The sequence below is a fragment of the Ambystoma mexicanum genome, chromosome 12 (genome assembly GCF_040938575.1).
Source record: "Ambystoma mexicanum isolate Mex_15411 chromosome 12, UKY_AmexF1_1, whole genome shotgun sequence".
Classification (NCBI taxonomy): domain Eukaryota; kingdom Metazoa; phylum Chordata; class Amphibia; order Caudata; family Ambystomatidae; genus Ambystoma; species Ambystoma mexicanum.
The window spans coordinates 1,174,030,154-1,174,048,279 of record NC_090936.1 but is presented as its reverse complement, the minus strand read 5'-3'; the positions used below and the strand labels follow the sequence as shown (position 1 = coordinate 1,174,048,279).

General features: G+C 46.3%; 1 protein-coding gene across 2 annotated transcripts in view; it reads left to right on the top strand.

The window, feature by feature from the left end:
- LOC138514356 (uncharacterized) overlaps positions 1 to 18,126 on the top strand; it is a 420,747-nt gene that overhangs the window by 105,843 nt on the left and 296,778 nt on the right. For both annotated transcript variants that reach the window (XM_069629817.1, XM_069629816.1), the window contains 3 exons: positions 4,654 to 4,753; positions 12,981 to 13,208; positions 14,991 to 15,140. In XM_069629817.1, the coding sequence (XP_069485918.1) occupies positions 4,654 to 4,753; positions 12,981 to 13,208; positions 14,991 to 15,140 (478 nt within the window). The remainder of the gene's footprint in view (positions 1 to 4,653; positions 4,754 to 12,980; positions 13,209 to 14,990; positions 15,141 to 18,126) is intronic.

The window sequence follows — 18,126 nt, the reverse complement described above, 5'->3', positions numbered from 1 at the left end:
CCTATGTAAGTACATACTCCCTTTCATTTGGCCATTAAAAGTGACATGTCACAATAGGAAAACCTGTCCATACTGGTTCCAACGTGAGCCAGTCTAGCCCCATAAGAACACTTCTCTTGCTTGATTCATCATAGATGCTCAGTTAATAAAATGTCATGCTACAGTGAAGAATATTCAGGGCGCTACACCAAAACATCACTCTAGCCAGGTAACACTACTTATCATGCTTGCTTTTTTAAAGATGCAGAGTAATAAATATGCCACCATAAGCAAAGACTAGACTGACTGCACCAAAATGCTAACCTAGCCAGGGAATGGCACACATGAACTTGCCTTTGCCTAAAAATACCAGTAAAACATGCAAAGTCAATAAAGAATGTGGCAAAAATGCTCCAGTGATACCCAGTCTCCCACGGCGACACACACACACACACACACACACTCTCTCTCTCTCTCTCTCTCTCTCTCTCTCTCTCTCTCTCTCTCTCTCTCTCTCTCTCTCTCTCTCTCTCTTCACCTTTCACTCACCCATACATCTCCTCTCGCTCTTGCTCACACTGGATTCACCACACGAGCACACACCAAACCCCACCCAGAACATTCAAACACACACTACCACATATATGCTAATTCACCCACGCCTTCTCTTACATGCGCTCATTGCATTCTCTACACAGGCACACACGCACCCATTCAAGCCGCCCACCCACCCAGAACATTCAAAAACACACATCACATCACTTCTCATTCACCCACTATTGCCATACATACATCTGACACGCAGCTCACACATGCAAAACACACATCATATTACAAAAGCAAACTTCTTACCTTTTTCTTGCAGCTTCGGTCTGTCCTTCCGTGCTGCTCACAGACAGGAACCAGGAAGCTGCAAGAGCTTCCTGGTTCCTGTATGTGAGTTGCAAGGAAGCTGAGGGAGAAGGGATTGAGCTGAACGTGGCATGTGACATGTGCCACATGTCACGGTCAGCTCCAACCCCTACTGAGTGCCTCCACAGCCCTGCCTTGACCCTGATGGGTGAGGACTGGGCTGTGGACCCACCAGACCTGGTGTGGCGGCCCCCCTGCGTCATGGGCAGGCCCGCCATACCAGGAGCACCCGTTTTTGGGGGGGGGACAAAAAAATAAATGTTTTCCCCACATTAGTTAGGGTCGCAAGGGAGTCCCACGGGTTGCAACTGTGGGTCCCAGGGGTTGCGACTGCGACCCCAGGCTTCCCCCAAATGACGTCCCTGTCGCTGGAGTCCTTCTTTCTGTTTCCCTGCTCTGCCGACAGGATTTGAAACCCCTGATCTGGCTGGCTTCCACACCTGTTGCCTCTCCCGGCTGGGCTTGACAAGTTCTTTAGTCCATCGTCTCTTCTTATACATTGCTTGCAGTCCCGGATTGTCAAAGTCCTTTGTTTCTCTTGACACTTTGATCTTCATGCTACCTCAGGGTCACCTCATTCCAGTACTAGCTCAGTCAGTAATCTTCATGTTTTCTGTGCTCTTCTTCGTCCTAGTACTTTCTGTATCCCAAGTACTACAGTAATTCGTTGGTCTACTCTCAAGTTAGTGGCTTGGAATCAAGGGGGGGTTAGGGAAGGTTGGGGTGTGACTCTGTACTAAGTGATCGTCCTTGTCCCCAGAAGGGAAGTCCCGCCCCATGAGGTCCTCCCGCATTAAACCACCTCTAGGGGGACTAGTGGGTTGCAGCCGCACCTCCATAGCCTCATGAGAAAGGGCTCCCCCTGGGGAGAAGTGACGGTACCTGGCGAATCCTCACAATACACATTCCTGTGCTCTAACACCGACCCACCCACAGACTAAGCATTTTCCAGCGGAAGAGTATTTTGGTTCTTTCATTCAAAATTTGTCCAAACACTTTTTTCTTTCAAGGGGGTTTCCAGAGAGATCCAGGCAGACCGTCCAGTCTTCGGTGTATTTGGGGTGAGCATGCTCATATAAAGACAACCATTTATTTAGATTCGCAATACCAAGCAAAGCCACAGAAAAATCTGACATTCTAAAGGCAAAGCTACTTTAGACATTACTTTATTAGCTAGAGAGAGACGTCTACCGGGTGTTTACGAATCTCGGCCATGTTTTTTTGCTGCTTTTGGGCTGTGTGTTGTAATTGCCATGCCGAGAAGAAGTACCACTTAAAAAACTGCCTGCCCATATTTCATTTCTCCCTGTTTGATTGAGTTTATATGGTATTATTTTTACTGATAGATTCATTTTACGCAGCTCCCTTAAAAACGTTGTATTTCGCTTTCTGAGCATAATGTGCCCGGATGTGGTTCATTTGCTGGATGAGAAATGTCATGAAACCCACCCAAATCAGTTGGAGTTTCAGCCTCTTTACTTGCATTGCTTAAAAATGTGGGGTCGATACACCAAGGATTAAAAGTAGAATCAAAATGCACACATAGCGTACTTTATCACAGCCAGTCTTATTCACAGACATGTATAATGTACTCCAGGTTCAAAATATAAGTCACACCAGCTATTACTCGTATACCTATGCCTATATGTATTTCATATGCATGTGTCATGTTATATGGCACTTGCATAGTGCCTGCTGCTATTGGTATGGCCTTGAAGCGCTGCACGTTGAGCGCCCTTCGGATGACCGTAGTCAGAGATGTAAGAGGTGAAGAAAGGATTTCTTAAATTCCTGTGTGCATTTTCAGCCAGCACGAAGGTGGGTAGGGAGTGACTAGGTCCCTAGCAGCAGCGCACGGTTATCAGGTGAGAGAATGGTTGCCATGACAAATTGTCAGGGGAGTGGCAGAGTCAGAAGAGTCAGAGTAAGTGAATGGCTGGCCTGAATTTGGCGTTGGTATCAGCTGTATTCTATTGCAGGAGGTGATGCGTGTTTTGTGTGTGTGTGTAATCGATTATCGTTTAATCAGAGGTATGCAGGTGAGTGGGCCGTGCACGTGTGGGATACAGTTATGTTTTATTCTGGTTGCGTGCTTGACGTTCCATTGAAGAGAGAGTGACACCTGGTTGCAAAAGATCTTGCAGAGTTTATCATAAAGGCTTGATTGGGATGCATTCAATGGGGGTGGTGATATGCCCCCCCCTTGTCGACTCCTTGGGTGTCCCAGCATTCCCATCAGGGGGTGAGTAATAATCCACCCAGGAGATGGGCGGAGTTTGTCAGGCATTTAAAGGGAAGAGACAACGTTTTGAGAGCCCTGCTGAAGACGAGGTGATCTTCCATGCAACGGTTGGTTAAAGGGATCGAGCTCCAGATGGTGGGTACTTGGACTGAAAAAGTCGAGCCCCCTATTCTTGTTGATTTCGTCAGTGGAGTGACGAGGAGAAGTGCTACACCTGATCGGAGGTTTCCGTTAGTCCTCTAGCGTGTACGTTTATGCTGCAGGTATCCCTACAAATGTGTAAATTACAGGCATACTTTAGTCATAAGTAGAGTTACAAACATTGAGATTTATCATTTTTTTTGCTGTGAATCATTTTGTTCTCAATTTAGGAAATATTTTTAGAGAAAGGTCCTCTAACATTCCGCAGACTATCACATATTGTAACAGTTTACTCACAGCCAAAGACCAGTACGCTAGTACCAACACTTGTTTTGCCCCCATACCTTCCACTCTTGACACCACTCGGGAAACACCACTTTTGCACGTGGATACTAAGTTTGTGTGATATCTGCAACTGTACTTAGGGTTGCCAGATGACTCCATTTCATCATAGACCTCTGGGAGCTGTAGGGTTTGGTCACGCCAATTGAATAAAATGGACTGAAGTAAAACTTCAAAGCAAATAGTCAGGGGTTCGGTGGGGTCTCCCTGGTTAAATAGAGTCTTGGGAAGATAGCTAAGGGGCAACGCGCAGGTCTTGGAAGCAATACGATGATGCAGAGCAACACAGGTTCGATCCCCGGATCTGCGCTTAGCAGAGGCGCAGACAGGGTAGGGCCTGAGCAGAGAAGGCCCACCCAAAATCTATAAATGCCCACTCAGAAGCGCTGTGTGGGCATTTGCAGCGTTAATGTCACTCTGGTGGGCTCAACCACATTAGCTTCAGGCCCCAATTGAAAGACGCCTCTGGCGCTTAGAAACCTCTGGGTGATAAGCGTGTTATAAATAACCAATTACAATTCACAATCTGGCAACACTGCACATATGTACATTTGCGCACATCAAGTCCACATTTTGTAAATCATGAGTAATTTACACGCATGTAACTTACTATTTTGATGCAGGCAGAACACTTAGCCTGAAAAAGCTTGATCATTCGACCCCTGTTTAAGCAACGGCAGCATTTATTGGGCCAACAACATGAGTAGCAGTTTCTTTTATAGTGCTTAATGCCAATATCCTCCTGTTTCTAAGCACTGTTTAAACATGAGTTTTATTCTTTGCCAATGTAATATTACTTAGTTGATCGCTTTTGCTAAGCTATAGGGCTGAGTTGGCCCTGTAGGGATTTTAACGTTTGACTGGAGACATTGATGGCATTGTATAGCTGCTAATAAGAGTAAAGGCATAGTAAAGAGTTATCAAAACGTACATTAAGAAAATTCAAAGTGGCAACGCTGAAACATGCAAATTGATGTTAAAATCCCCATTTCATGTTTAATTGGGGTCCTAACTCCTCTTTTCGTTTTGCTTTGAAGGTTGGATTTCCCGCGAGTACGCCGCGGAGTCAGAAGATCGCGGATGGAGAGCGCTGTACAGCTGGGCCGTGGAGCGCCTGCAGCTCGCTCAGATTCCAATGTAATTGACATATTACACTTTGCGCCCATTTTTAATTTGTGCTAACCTAAGCCTATCCCCCGGTGCAGAGTAGGGCTGCCCTTGTTGACCAGCTGAAGAGCAAACTCTGGTCAAGTGGTTATAGAGGGACCAGCAAGTATACACATAAGTCTTCTTCGAATTTTCTCATATGTAAAAAGTTCTCTGCTGAGACTGAATAGCCTGTTCATGTGGGATAGTGCCTGCTTGGGGGCTTCACAATCCTGTTTTAGCTTCCTGAGAGACACGTCATCAGCCTGGTACCGCCTATGATGGAGGTCCAGAACTGAAAGGCCAGACACTTCTCTTGAGAGCAAAAGCTCCACACCAGACAGGTGATCGCTAGGAGTCATCCGCGAGGCGTGGTTGCTGTTCATACTCTTGTTCAGAGGAGAATTGCCCAGCATATCAGTGCTGGACTGTGCTTGTTTTTGGGCTCAGCCTGACATGTACATAGCTATGTCTTCTGTGCCATGTCGTAGAGCATATGCTGGCCATCCTCCCACGGCACAGGTTGTTGGGCCCTGTTTGCTTTCAGTGGGGCGGGCGGGGCGGGCGGGCCCTCAAACGTGTTTATTGTTTATTGGGGGGGGGGGATCTTGCAAAGCTGATTGAGTTTTACTGTTCAATGGGCTGAAAAGCCCAACCCTACATCAGATTTCTAGCCACCCGCCTCCCGCCTCACTTCCACAAAGGCTGCCCCTTTCTCTCTGTGCAGTATTCCTAAGACACTGGGCCTCATTACGACCCGGGCGGTAAGGGATTACCGGTACCGGTAATCCCTTACCACCCTATTACGAGTTCCCTTCGCGGGTCCTCCCTTAATGCCTGGTTTTACCAGGCGTTAAGGACGGGACCCGCAAAGGGACTTTGGTGCTAATAACGGACCGCAATTTGCGGTACCGTTATTAGCGCCTTTGCCATTCCCATTGAGCCCTATGGGGGCTCAATGGGAATGGGGAATTGCCGCCCCCGCCAACCTTGGAATGGGGCTGTCATATCTCCATTCACCAGGGCGGTGTCGGTGAGGTTTTGAAGGCAGCCATGGCACTAATAGCGCCATGGTTACTTCCAACCTCGTAATGACCCCCAGTGTATCTCTTCTCGGACCCTTTAAATCAGGGGTGTCCCACTCCAGTCCTCGATGGCCGGAATCCCAGCGGGTTTTCAGGATATCCCTAAGTAATATTCATGAGAACATTTTTTCGTACATTTAAAATCATTGTATGCAAATTTATCTCATGAATATTAATGAGGGATATCCTGAAAATCTGTCAGGATTCCGGTCCTCGAGGCCTGGAGTTGGACAACTCTGCTTTAAATCATGGATCTCCAGATCCAATGATTGAGAGATTATCTTGAAAACCACTCCAGGTTTTCAAGATAACCACTATGTAAATATCTCCCTTTTATATTCAAGTGTATGGTGTACGGACTGCCTGGAAACATGGAGCGGATTGGGCTCATCAGGACCACACTCGGAGAGCACTGTTTTAACTTGTTAATGACTCTTCTGTGACACTTGAACATTAATGGAAATGATTACCCTCTTCTATGCAAGACCCTGCGTTCCTTTACTATCTCTAGGCCCTACCCGTTATTTGCCCCATAGTCAAGACCTGGGGTCTGAGTCACGAAACAGCTCTGCTGGGGCAAATCTGGACACACTTGTGTGGGGTTCCAGAAGGCATTACTGCAAGTGCAAATTTCCTGAGTCCATCATATACCCATTCGTGTAAAAAGGGGGTGGGGAGCCCAGTGCCATTGACCTATTCCAGTGGTAGCACTGCCATGTGGGGATATACCAACGCACTGACCCCTAATCCAACTACAGCTTGTGCAAATGAAACCACCACTGCACAAGGTTCAATTCTACCCCCCACCCCCGCTCCACCACCTGAGATCTGCGTCCCAATTTATCTCAGCACAGCGCCCCCTCAGACACACTCTGAGGCTATGAGGACAGGACCCAAAACATCTGCCCTTTCTTAATCCAGGGCCACCACACTCTGCAGAGGCATACTGTCTGCAGCACTGCACCTGCAGCAGTGTGTCAGATACCCGCCTATTCGTCAGGTGACTGCAGGACACAGCCTATACATATATAAATAAACATGGGAGCCCCACTACAGAGAATGAACATGGCTCACTTCAGGAGGGTGTGAGACCACGTTGTAGCTCAATGTATATTTCAAAGAGGAGAAATAACCATTTGCACATCAGTCTGGTCCCACTCGCAAGGGTAGTCCGGCACCGAAATGCTAGGCAATTCTCCTCTAAACAAGAGTACCATCGGCAAACCCAGCCATGTGCTTAAGCCTTGCTGGGTCCCCACATTCTTACAGAGCCATGTGAGCGCCTGGAGACCATGCAAATGGCAGCGGGGGTGTGCAGTAGAAGTCATCGGAACATATAATGTTTCACATACTTGATAGTGCTTCAAATGAAACAAACACGTCCCTGGATTTGGGTAATTTTACTTTGAAATCAAAAAATGTTTACGGAAAACATGTCAACCTGATTTTCCTGAGACTTCCTGCAAAGCAGGAGTTTTGGGACACCTTTGTGGATTAGTTCAGCTTTCCACATGTAGGAAAGAAAAAAGTTCCCAAAACACCCTCCTCCCCCAAAAAACACGTGCTTCTCATTGGCCGCCAAGTAAACTGCAAAAAATCACGATCACGGTAGACTGATTTTCCCCAAGGAAAGAAAACCATACAATGTCCATGTTTCAATGAGATAATATTCAAGGGCTTTTTTCATTTTAATGTTCAAAATAATGAATTAAAATCATCCTTGTTCATAGAATCTTGACATCTCCGCTTCTTACACTTAACTGGAAAATAAAAAAAGAAAGTAGTAAATATTGGTAGAATAATCTTGATACATGCATTACAGTGAGCAAAGAATAGATTCCTGGCGCAGCCAAGTGTAGAACGCCTCATTGTGTGATCTCCATACACTCCAAAAGTATACCTCATGACCCATTTGCTCCATGCTTTCCATGTAATCCTCTCTGTCGAGGTAAGCTTGGACAGGTCAGACACCCAGCACTCAATTCTGGAACAGAACACTATTTCTTTTCCCAGAAAAAAGATCTTGCACCCCATTGAGTCTCATATATGTACATTTTTTTTAAAGCAGATTTATTTTATCCGACAAAACTATTTTATTTGTACTCTGCAAGGGTTGCCTAACAGACCTTTAATTCACACTTTGACTTCTTTCTAAGAGCACGTAATGTCATGGATGGCTCAGGAAACACTCTCGGTCTTCGAGACAGGTCAAGGGTCTTAAGTCAATGGGCTCATTTGATGTCCCTCTCTCTCTCTTATCTAATAAAGACCCCCCCCCCCCCCCTAACAAGGCGTCCATAACCCCCATGTTCGTACTACTGTCTAACCTCTTCTGGAATTGAAGACCTAAAGCCTGGTCACCTTTTTTCTCTAGACTCCCTCATGGACTTCCTAGGCTGTCCCTCATCTCTATTCTATTCTATTTTTGTAGAGCGCCAACTAACGCGCAGGCCTCGGAGCGCTCAAGTCCTGTGGTTAGCATTTCTATAGGGTTATTGCAATGTGCCTTACAGACACTCTGCCTGACTCAGTCTCCTTTCTGTCACACCCAAACCGTGTTCTCCGTCTCGTTTAGCTGCTGTACTTCCACCGCGGCTCTGCTGGTTCCAACTCCTCCCGCCTCCCCCTCTACTCCCCACAACTTTCTCTTCTGTACCTCCAATGTCTTCTACTCCTTCCAAGTCCCGCATTCAACCTTTTAATGTTACTACTCCCTCCGCCAATCAACTACTCCTTCTTCCAGACTAATACTCTGTCACCCACACTATTATTCCCTCCCTCACATTACTAATCCCTCCACCAGACTACTCTTTCTCCTCCACACAACTACACCTCCACTCACTTACTACTCAGACACTATCCTTTCATTGACACACAAACACTTCACAGTCACTCCTTACACTACTCATTACTCCCCCACGCACACTCACAATGCAGTGCCACTTGCACTCACTAACTAATGCTTAACCTGGTCCAATAACTGCCTCCACAGTCACCTGCACCATCCTTCCTCCTGCTGGTCTCTTGGTCTGCCACCGCCACCTCCTCTGACCTCACCCAAACAACCCACACTTCCTGCTCCCTGAGAGGTTACTTATCCCCCGCCCTGGTCTCTGATTGGTAGCCTGACCCTACGCAATCACGCACTGCCTTCCCCGCCCTGGAGGGGTTACAAACGAAGCAGGTATTAACTGGTGAGTTAAGCCTCGCCCAATATATCAGTGTGGTGTCGTATATTGTCTCAGTTGTGTTTAGTGGGCCGCTTCCTGGCTTCTCCCCCCAGGTAAGTGCAGTTCCATTTGGAGTTTCTCCCCCTCTTTATGTCTCTGGTGGTTTATGGACCCCCCTGGGGGCGTCTCTTAAGGTGTCCCAGGGCTGGCGTGCAATGCAGGTGATTAACGTGCCATGGATAACCTCCAACTACGGTCTCTGTCCTCATATGGCGCTGACAATGGGCGTGCGCATAGGCAGGTGACCGCCGGGATCCGTCTCTCACACCTGGAGCTGTTCTTTCTCGGCGGGATAGCCACAGGTCTCATCTTGGGGCTAGTTCTTGCATCTTTGTAATTCTGGAATGAAAAGAAAGCATTAATTCAGCATTTAGGGTCACAGGCATGGGGTGATGCAGTTGTCTCGGGAGGATAGCTCAGGGGCAACGTGCTCGTCTTGAAAGAAAGACGACGCGGAGCAACACAGGTTCGATCCCCGGGTCCGCGCTTAGAAACCTCTGGGTTTTTAAGTGCGTTATAAATAACCTATCATAATGATACATTTAAAAAAATCAGGACTGCACAGAAACAAACGGACACTAGAGCCAGCAGGAATTGGAGCCCTACGAACTGCCAGCATCCTCCTCAGGGATTTCTCCCTGGCAGGCCTCCCACCCTCGGCTGAGAGGGGTTCCCATCCCCTCTAGACAAGGCCAGGGTACTGGACATGTCACAGTAACTTTAGGGTGATAGCTGAAATTGTGAAAGAAATGACCAATTTCTCCACTGCATCTCCAACATCTGTTCAGCTCCACAAGACCTACCTTGTGCATTTTGTCTAGACACTATGCCCTCATTATGGAACGTGGCTGCTTCCGTATAGGATAAAGTGAATGAAAAATGCTTCCTTGATCATTTTGTCCAGCATAAAGGGGAGAGAAGTTAGATTTGGAAATCATTGTTCGGCTTGTTAGGGTACATATCAAGATGGGTGTATTATCACTCAATCAGCAACCCTCCTTTGTGCCATTCTTTTAAAAATCAAGGTGCCCGCGGGCCCCTCATTGAAGGGGCAGGTTCAAGCAATGCTCTTGGAGGGGTTAATCTAGCCCTCTCCCCTCCATTGGAAGTTAATTTCATATTTTCACTACAAGTGGTACCAATAGAGCTCCAAATCTTAATGGAGCAAAAAAGAACCTTACATTCCATGTATTGGGGCAGTGTTGTCTGTGCGCGTGGCGTGGTGCAGCGCGGCGCACAGTGAATGACAGACACGCTGCTTATGCTTCACAGGCCCCGCTTCCGTCTGACTGAAAGGGCGCGAAGCGGGCCTCTTTATTGTTACATCCGCGGCATGATGTCACATGTCATGTCGCGGGTCACGTGACACTACACACCACAGGAAAAAAAACAAACACACACACACACACACACGCAACATTAGTTGTGCTTTGACATTATTTACAGTTCTTATTTGATGCTGCCCTGGCTTTTTTGCTTGGGTCTATAACTTAGCACCTGGTTCAGCCTCCAGAATGGGTGCTTATTGCCATTAGCCCCACAAGGCTAACCCGCTGGGTGCTAAGAGCAATGTATTTGTGAGCAACAACAGGGGGCGACCCGTTGTTTCTCACAAGTCGTTCTTCACCTAACATAGCCGCCATAGAAATGGAGGCAGCCCCTCTTCCATTTCCGTGGCGGCCCTGGGCAGTATAGACACGGAGGCGCCGGACTCCTGGCACTCGAGTAGTGTGGCACGGAGACGGTTGGGAGTGGTGGAAAGAATTAAGGCAGCTGGCGGGCAGGCTCAGACTGGCCTATGGGGCAATAGGCTCATTGCCGAACCAAAAACACAAAATGCTGGTGTGAGCCAGTTTATGTTAGTCAAAGTGGGCCAGTTTGATGAGTTACTTCACTATGCAGCTAGTAGTTTTGACCATTGTTGCTGAATACATTAGTGTTTAAAATGCACAATTTGCCTCACATTTTATCAAAAAACTCCCCCTTGGGTACTATTCAAACAGTCTGTCACAAAAGGAATGAATAGCCATTTGCAACCGTGGGCCACTTTTTCATTGGTGCCCGAGACAATGTTATGGCCCAGTGGGACCTTGTTATGGCCCAGAGGACTGGCAGGTGACTCCGATCACTCAGGTTGCTCCGAACTCGGGCTTGGATCGTGTGAGCAACCTGATTGGCTGACGCATCAGCCAAGGGTGCTAAATGAATGAGTGTTGCCTGCACTTGGTGGATTGCTGCTCTCTCCTGCTAATTTGCATACTTCCAGGAACAATGAGTGGGCAGCGGCCATGATGCTTTTGGTGCTCTATTGTTCTTGTGCCCGATCAATCCTCGGGTTGTGGTTCTGCCACATTATTATTTTGTATTTGGTGGTACCCGAGCGGGGTAATGGATACTGCCTTTGCTCTGTACCAAGTTGATTGTTGTTCTCAGAGTATTGTTGGGGATGCTGCAAGACAAGGTGTAGGCAGTAGTGTTTTGCTGACACTAGGTGTGAGCAGGATCCAGGACGGGAGCCTACACATGAGTGTTTGCGCCAGACCGCTTTGTACTCTTGGGCATGGAGCCTACTCTGCCATAGAAGCAAAATAGGAATGAACCCCTCCACCCCAAAAAGTGGTCTTGCACATTCAGGTGTAGGCTCCCTTCCTTGATGACATTGAGAAAGCGATTGATCAATGACATTTAAAGAGACTGGCACGACAATTAATTGAATCATCAGCAGGAGAGAGGGTTTGAAACGGAGGACCTTGAATAGACTTTTTTTGACCATTCTACCGACCCCTCCCTAACCCCCCACGCCTTCCCTGCCTGTTCATTATGGAGCATTAGAATATATGGTTTAATTTCCTTTCTCGTGATTCATGGTCTTTTTGGAGCTTTATCCATTTTACTACTGCCCAATTATATAAAAGTATGCTATTCTGCAACTGTCCTATGTGTTTTAGTCTGATTAACAAGACCAACAGAAAGCTTGTCTTCAATGCATGTACCAGAGTCTTATGCCCCTTCCTGCTAGCTTATGTTGCGGCAGTGAAATGTGTGTGGCTGTGCTTCCATCTATGTTCCTTGTTCAACATGGCCACTGGGAGATTGTTGGTGTCCAACTCTACTGATTTTGGGGGCCTATGGCTTCCTTGATCCTTCACCATTGTCTATATCAGCTGGTTCAGGTGGGAATAGTCGGTCAAAACATCTTGGGAGAAGCATGCTGCTTACCCTTACCCTTGTCCTCCTCACTCAAGGATAGGGGCAACCTTTGCTAGCTGCCTGTGTAATGTTGCCATGCTCTACAATGGGACCAAACACTCCCAGCCTCAGATGAACTCTGAAATGACAAGCAAACTATGTTAATCATCCAGATCAGTGTATTGCGTATATATCAACCTTTGGAAATCCAATGAAGGGAATTGAATGATTGGATAAGACAAGAAGTCTTGATCTTCCATCTGAACTAAGCCGTACTGTACATTGTTCAATAAATGACAGGAATACAAGACACAATTTAAACTTTCAGATACCCGATGGGCATTGCAAAGGCGTACACATCTGGCTTGGGTAAATATAAACACGGTTGGAGCATGGGAGAAACAGGGTTGTGATATGGGATAAAAGGACCAAATTTAGGGATAACACAAGGCGATTTTCTTTCACAAGAAGATTCTAGATGTGCGGAAGAACCCCCTATTGTAGAGTTGTTGAGTTGTGAAATGATGAGTAGTAAACTCAGAAGCAGACCCAGGGTGTATAGTGATGGGGAGGAAATTGGTCAGACAGCTTGAATATCTGTACCCACAGCCAATGTCTCTGTTTCTATGCCAACCTACTGCTTGAGGGCCTGCCACTTTCCCAACTTGTATGGAGTGTACAAAGGTTTTCATCTTGTTCTCTCCTTATTTCCAGAAACAAGCAGTTATCGAAGTTGAAGGAAGATGGATTTGACAAGCCGGTCGTTCTTCGCCACTACGATGAAACCAGGAAGGAGGCCTTCATCAAATTCAAGAAGGCCACGAAAAACTCCCACTCCTCTGTTCTTCTGGACGGGAAACCCCAAATCCCACAGGTCAAGCAGGCCAACCCGGCCTTGAAGAAGCTGCACTACTCGCTCATCGACGGATCTTCCTTAACATAGTATCCTTTACCCAGAAACAGCAGGGTGATAATTCTTGCTTTTCTCTGTTCAGGTTTAGGTATTTCGACGAAAGAGATGTTGAGGATTACTTTAATTCCTGTGCTATATTGCTTTGTCATCACACCTAATCCTGTCAATGCCCTAAGAAGTTAGTAATATTGCGATGGAGTGGTATCATTTTAGTACCCTTGTCTTGTGTGCCTCTCATGATTGCTCCTTCTTCTTAATTCGGACTCATCTTCATGTTAAATCCATGCATGTGCGTGCACGCCTTCATACTGCCTTACACGGCAGAACACAGAAAACTGACTGAAGAAACACTGCAGTGATTGAAGCAGGCATTTATTATGCAAATAAACAGTACCTTCAATTTCAACAGCACTGCGTTTGTGTTACTAGGACCGTGCATGCACTGACCAGCATGACGCATGGGCTTTCACAGAGTCCTAGATGCACCTTTTCCCATGTCAAGAACATTCTGCAATCCTACCCCATATCCCACATTCTACCTGAGAAGGAAGTGACGAAGACCACTGGTTCTCCTTTATCACTATCAATGTTGGATAAATTGCCAGCAAGGAAGTGACAAAGGCCACTGGTTCTATGTTGCCACTATAAATGTTGGATAAACTTGCCTGACAAAAACAACTGGTTCTCTGTTATCACTATCAATGTTGGATTAACTGGCCTGACGAGGAAGTGAAAACGACCACTGGTTCTCCATTATCACTATCAATGCTGAATAAACTTTCCTGGCAAGGAAGTAATGAGGAACACTGGTTCTCAGTTATCACTATCAGTGTTGGATAAACGTGCCTGGCAAGGGAGTAATGAGGACCACTGGTTCTCCATCATCCCCATCAATGTTGGATTAACTGGCCTGACGAGGAAGTGACGAAGACCACTGGTTCTCCGTTATCACAATCAATGTTGGATAAATTGCCAGCAAGGAAGTGACAAAGGCCACTGGTTCTATGTTGCCACTATAAATGTTGAATAAACCTGCCTGGCAAGGAAGTGACAAAAACAACTGGTTCTCTGTTATCACTATCAATGCTGAATAAACTTTCCTGGCAAGGAAGTAATGAGGAACACTGGTTCTCCGTTATCACTATCAATGTTGGGTAATCTTGCCATGCAAGGAAGTACTGAAGACGACTGGGTATCTGTTAGCCAATATCCAGCATTGATAGGGTTATCTTCAGAAACCTTTTGGTTTAAGTTGTCCATGTCTGCAGTGCACACAAACCTCTGGCTAAGCATTTCAAATAATCGGCCCTATTACTAAAGAGATTTCACCAGTGCCCCCAAAAGCATGAGATTTGGAAGCACTGCAGCGTGGAATAATACAAGATTTTAGTAATTTATTTATACAAATCATTTACATTTAGGTAGCAACATCAATCTCGCAAGAAATCAAAATAATTCCTGCTGAAGGATAAAAGATTGGTGGATCTTAATTTGCACTATCCCGGCTGTAGCCCTCCTTTAAGGAGTGATATTAAAAGGCTGGGGGGGGGTTGTGGGAGGCTTGGGGGCAAGGTTGTTGATTTCTCCTTACTCTTGTTTCTATGAAAATCTGCCAATAAAAATGTAATGGAAAAAAAAGTGTGATTGACTGGTTTGCTCAAGCAGACTAGAACCGAGGACTTTCCCATTCCCACATCCAGGCGTTTTGATGTCACACGAGTCAAGTCGTAAGTGCACGATGGAAGGGTTGTGCTTTGGGTAATGTCATTATCTGTTTTAAGTACACTATGGCTCCTTGACGTTCACTTCAGTTATCCGTCGGGGCGTCTTGCCATTTGTCAGAGCTATTCTGGACTTGCCTGTGGTGGGGTCTACACCAACGTATATGGCAACTCTTCAGAACAAGCAATCCTTGGCACGTTTACCCCATTTGGACTCGGCAGCATTTGTATTCCTAACAGGTAAATATATAAGGGGGGGGTAGTACATGCTTCTGGTGGCTGTATGTTGCCTACGCTGTGCCTGATGGATCAACATTATTCACTAGACACGAAAATGAACAAAGATGAAATTGGGATTTGTAGTGGACAATTTGTTTGTGATTCAGGGGAATTGCAATGACCACTCAAATGGGTCCCTGAGGTGTCATGAAAACACTTTGCTGCCAATTAATTTGCTTTTTCATGAAGGCAAACCAATTGGCATTCAAGAAGAGATTGGAGAGAACTTAAATCCAGAATCTGAGGATCAATAGGTACATTTCATTCTGAGCTTTTAGTGGATCGTCCATTTTAGTTGAACGCTGGGCCAACCATATGAATGGATTTTGATGGTAATGAGGGTCTTTCTCAGAGGTTCCAGATTGGGTTTCCACACAACATGGCTTTAGATTGCTTATAAAAGGGAATGATGCCAAAGGCAGAATGAAGGTCTGAGGAGGGCTGATGTGAACAGGTTAAGGAGGGAGCGATACAGGCTTTTGAGTTGGAAAAGCAGGGAAGCTCTGATGAGCTGTCGAGAAAAAGTTGATCAAGAACTTCTTTACTTAGAAAGGCGGTTCCCTACCCCTGCTGTATTGAGGCCTAGGCATTCTGCATTAATCCGGTGCTGCTAGATAGTTTTAATGACGGGGGAGAATTCCCAACATGCTTTGGGCTCGTATAATTTGGATGGATGATCAAAGGGGAGACTGGTGGATAGAGGTATGGATGATGGGTGGGTGGAGGGATGCATGGATAGATGGACACCGCCGAAAGGCAGCATTAAATCTATTGATAGATGAGGGGGAGCAAAAGTGGATAGACAGACTGTTGAAAATGTATGTGTGACTGCAATGGATGGTCAGGCAACTAACCGTGTATGGTGGGAGGATGAATGGATAGGTGGAAGAAGCTAAAATAGATTGATGATGAAAAAAGGGAAAATAGGGGCGACCCCATGGTCCTCTTTTTTTCAAACTGAACATCCAGCTGCAACATGACCATCGATTCTGAGAGATTTCAGAGTAAGGGAGAGCTTGCTATTTAACCCTATCAGGGTTTTATGACACATTGTTAAATCAGTATTCAAGGTCCCTAAATTGTACTGATGACGTGAGGCACACATTATAATGTAGTTTCGCTTGAAACCTCTGCCACCTAGTACCCATACACCCCATATTACACAGATTCTCATTTCGTGGCCTTCCAGATGTTTTGGACTATGACTCCCATGATCCTTGGCTACTAACTGTGCTGGAATCGGCTAATGGGAATTGAAGTGCAAACCCTCTGGAGGTCCCCAAATGATTAAGCATGTACATGGATGAATAATACTTGCCTGGGGAGTTGATAGTAGAAACAGTGGCAGACAGGAGAAGGTGGCACCCTTCGGTTCATTTGGTTGAGATGGCAACGATCTTTGGCGAAATTGGTTGATTCCATGTTTAAGCACTTTAGAATTTGCACTTCAATTGAAGCACTGGATCTGCACACACCCTGCACTCCCCACCGTACCTGAGACTCATTGATGTGCTCCCCGCTGTCTCCCCCCCTGGTTGCTTGTAGATCCCTTGCTGCCAATTGCCTATACTCACCCTCCCCTGTTGACTCCCTGCTCCTTTTTCCTCTGCTTCCCTCACTGTGTTCTTCCCCCTATGATTGTTAAGTGCTCCGTTGCTTCCCGTAGCTAGGTCTGTGCTCAATAAATACCCTCATATGAATAACGTCTCTGAAAGAAACCTCAGGATATTTACGCTCTGCTTACTTGAAAGTCCAGAACGTGAGCGTAGGATTTAATAGATGGTTATTAGCTAGGAAGATATTCTTAGCCGATCGTTAAGATCTAACACAGTTTTGAATACTGTATGTGATCTAGGGTGCAGGAGGAAATTATCATCGAGAAAACGATTTGTCCTCGAGTACATGATGGCTAAATGCTGACGATTGGTCAGTTGCTCACCTTGGTGGGAAGTAGGCTGGATCTTTTGTACCGTGAATATCCAGGTATAAAATTCAATGAGAACTATTTGAGATCTTAGTGGTCCTGGGAGGCTGCTTTCTCCAATGGGATTGTGTTTTAAGCGCTCACCTCTGACATATGTCCAGTATTACAAACTATCATTGGTCTAAACCTCTTCCCCTCCCCCACACCAAGAGGGGCTCTGGGGACCACAGATGCACGCCTGCTATGCAATGTGTAACCTGAAGGGACTATAATTAGGATTCCCCAAAGCCCAGCCATGGGCCCAAGGTCACCATGCTTCGTGAACTTGGGGCTCGGCAGGAGAAGGACAGCTGCTGCTGAGGCCTGTGCCTCTGACATGCTGTTTGGAAGAGATACCGGCGTGGATAGAGCCTGTTGCTGAGCACCATGAGTGGGAGGCATCGCTATGTGCGGTGTACCGAAAAGAGCATTGTCATATATCGAGGAACCATGCGCAGCCATTGAGAGGTTGGCTCCCTCCCATAGTGGCAGATGCGAACTATCAAAAGACTCTCACCAGCCATTTTGAAATCAGGCACGCCCGTAACATGTGCATTCCCAGGTTTTGAGGAGTCATTGTGGGGTCAGGCAGTCACCAGTGACCACATTCTACGGATTGAAAGGTCTAGTGCGCCCCAAATACGTTTTCACTGGACATTCTACCCCAGAGAATACCTGTAACCTGCCGCATCATGAGCAATCTGTCACCTCAATTTCTTCCTCAGAAAGTAGAGCCTCTCCTTAAATGGAAAGTATGGCAGGAAAACTTCCAAGACTATGTGCTGGTCATCGATGGCCGGAGCTACAGTGTGGATCAAAAAAGGGCACTACTCATGCACAGCCTGGGCTTTGAGGGTTGATGAGTGCTAAAAAGCTTCTAGAACATACATGGAGCGGTGGTGTAACTCCAGAGGGATCGGCTTCTGTTGAATCATTGAACCCAATTTGAGACGATTCTACGCAAATTGGATTTGCATTATGAGC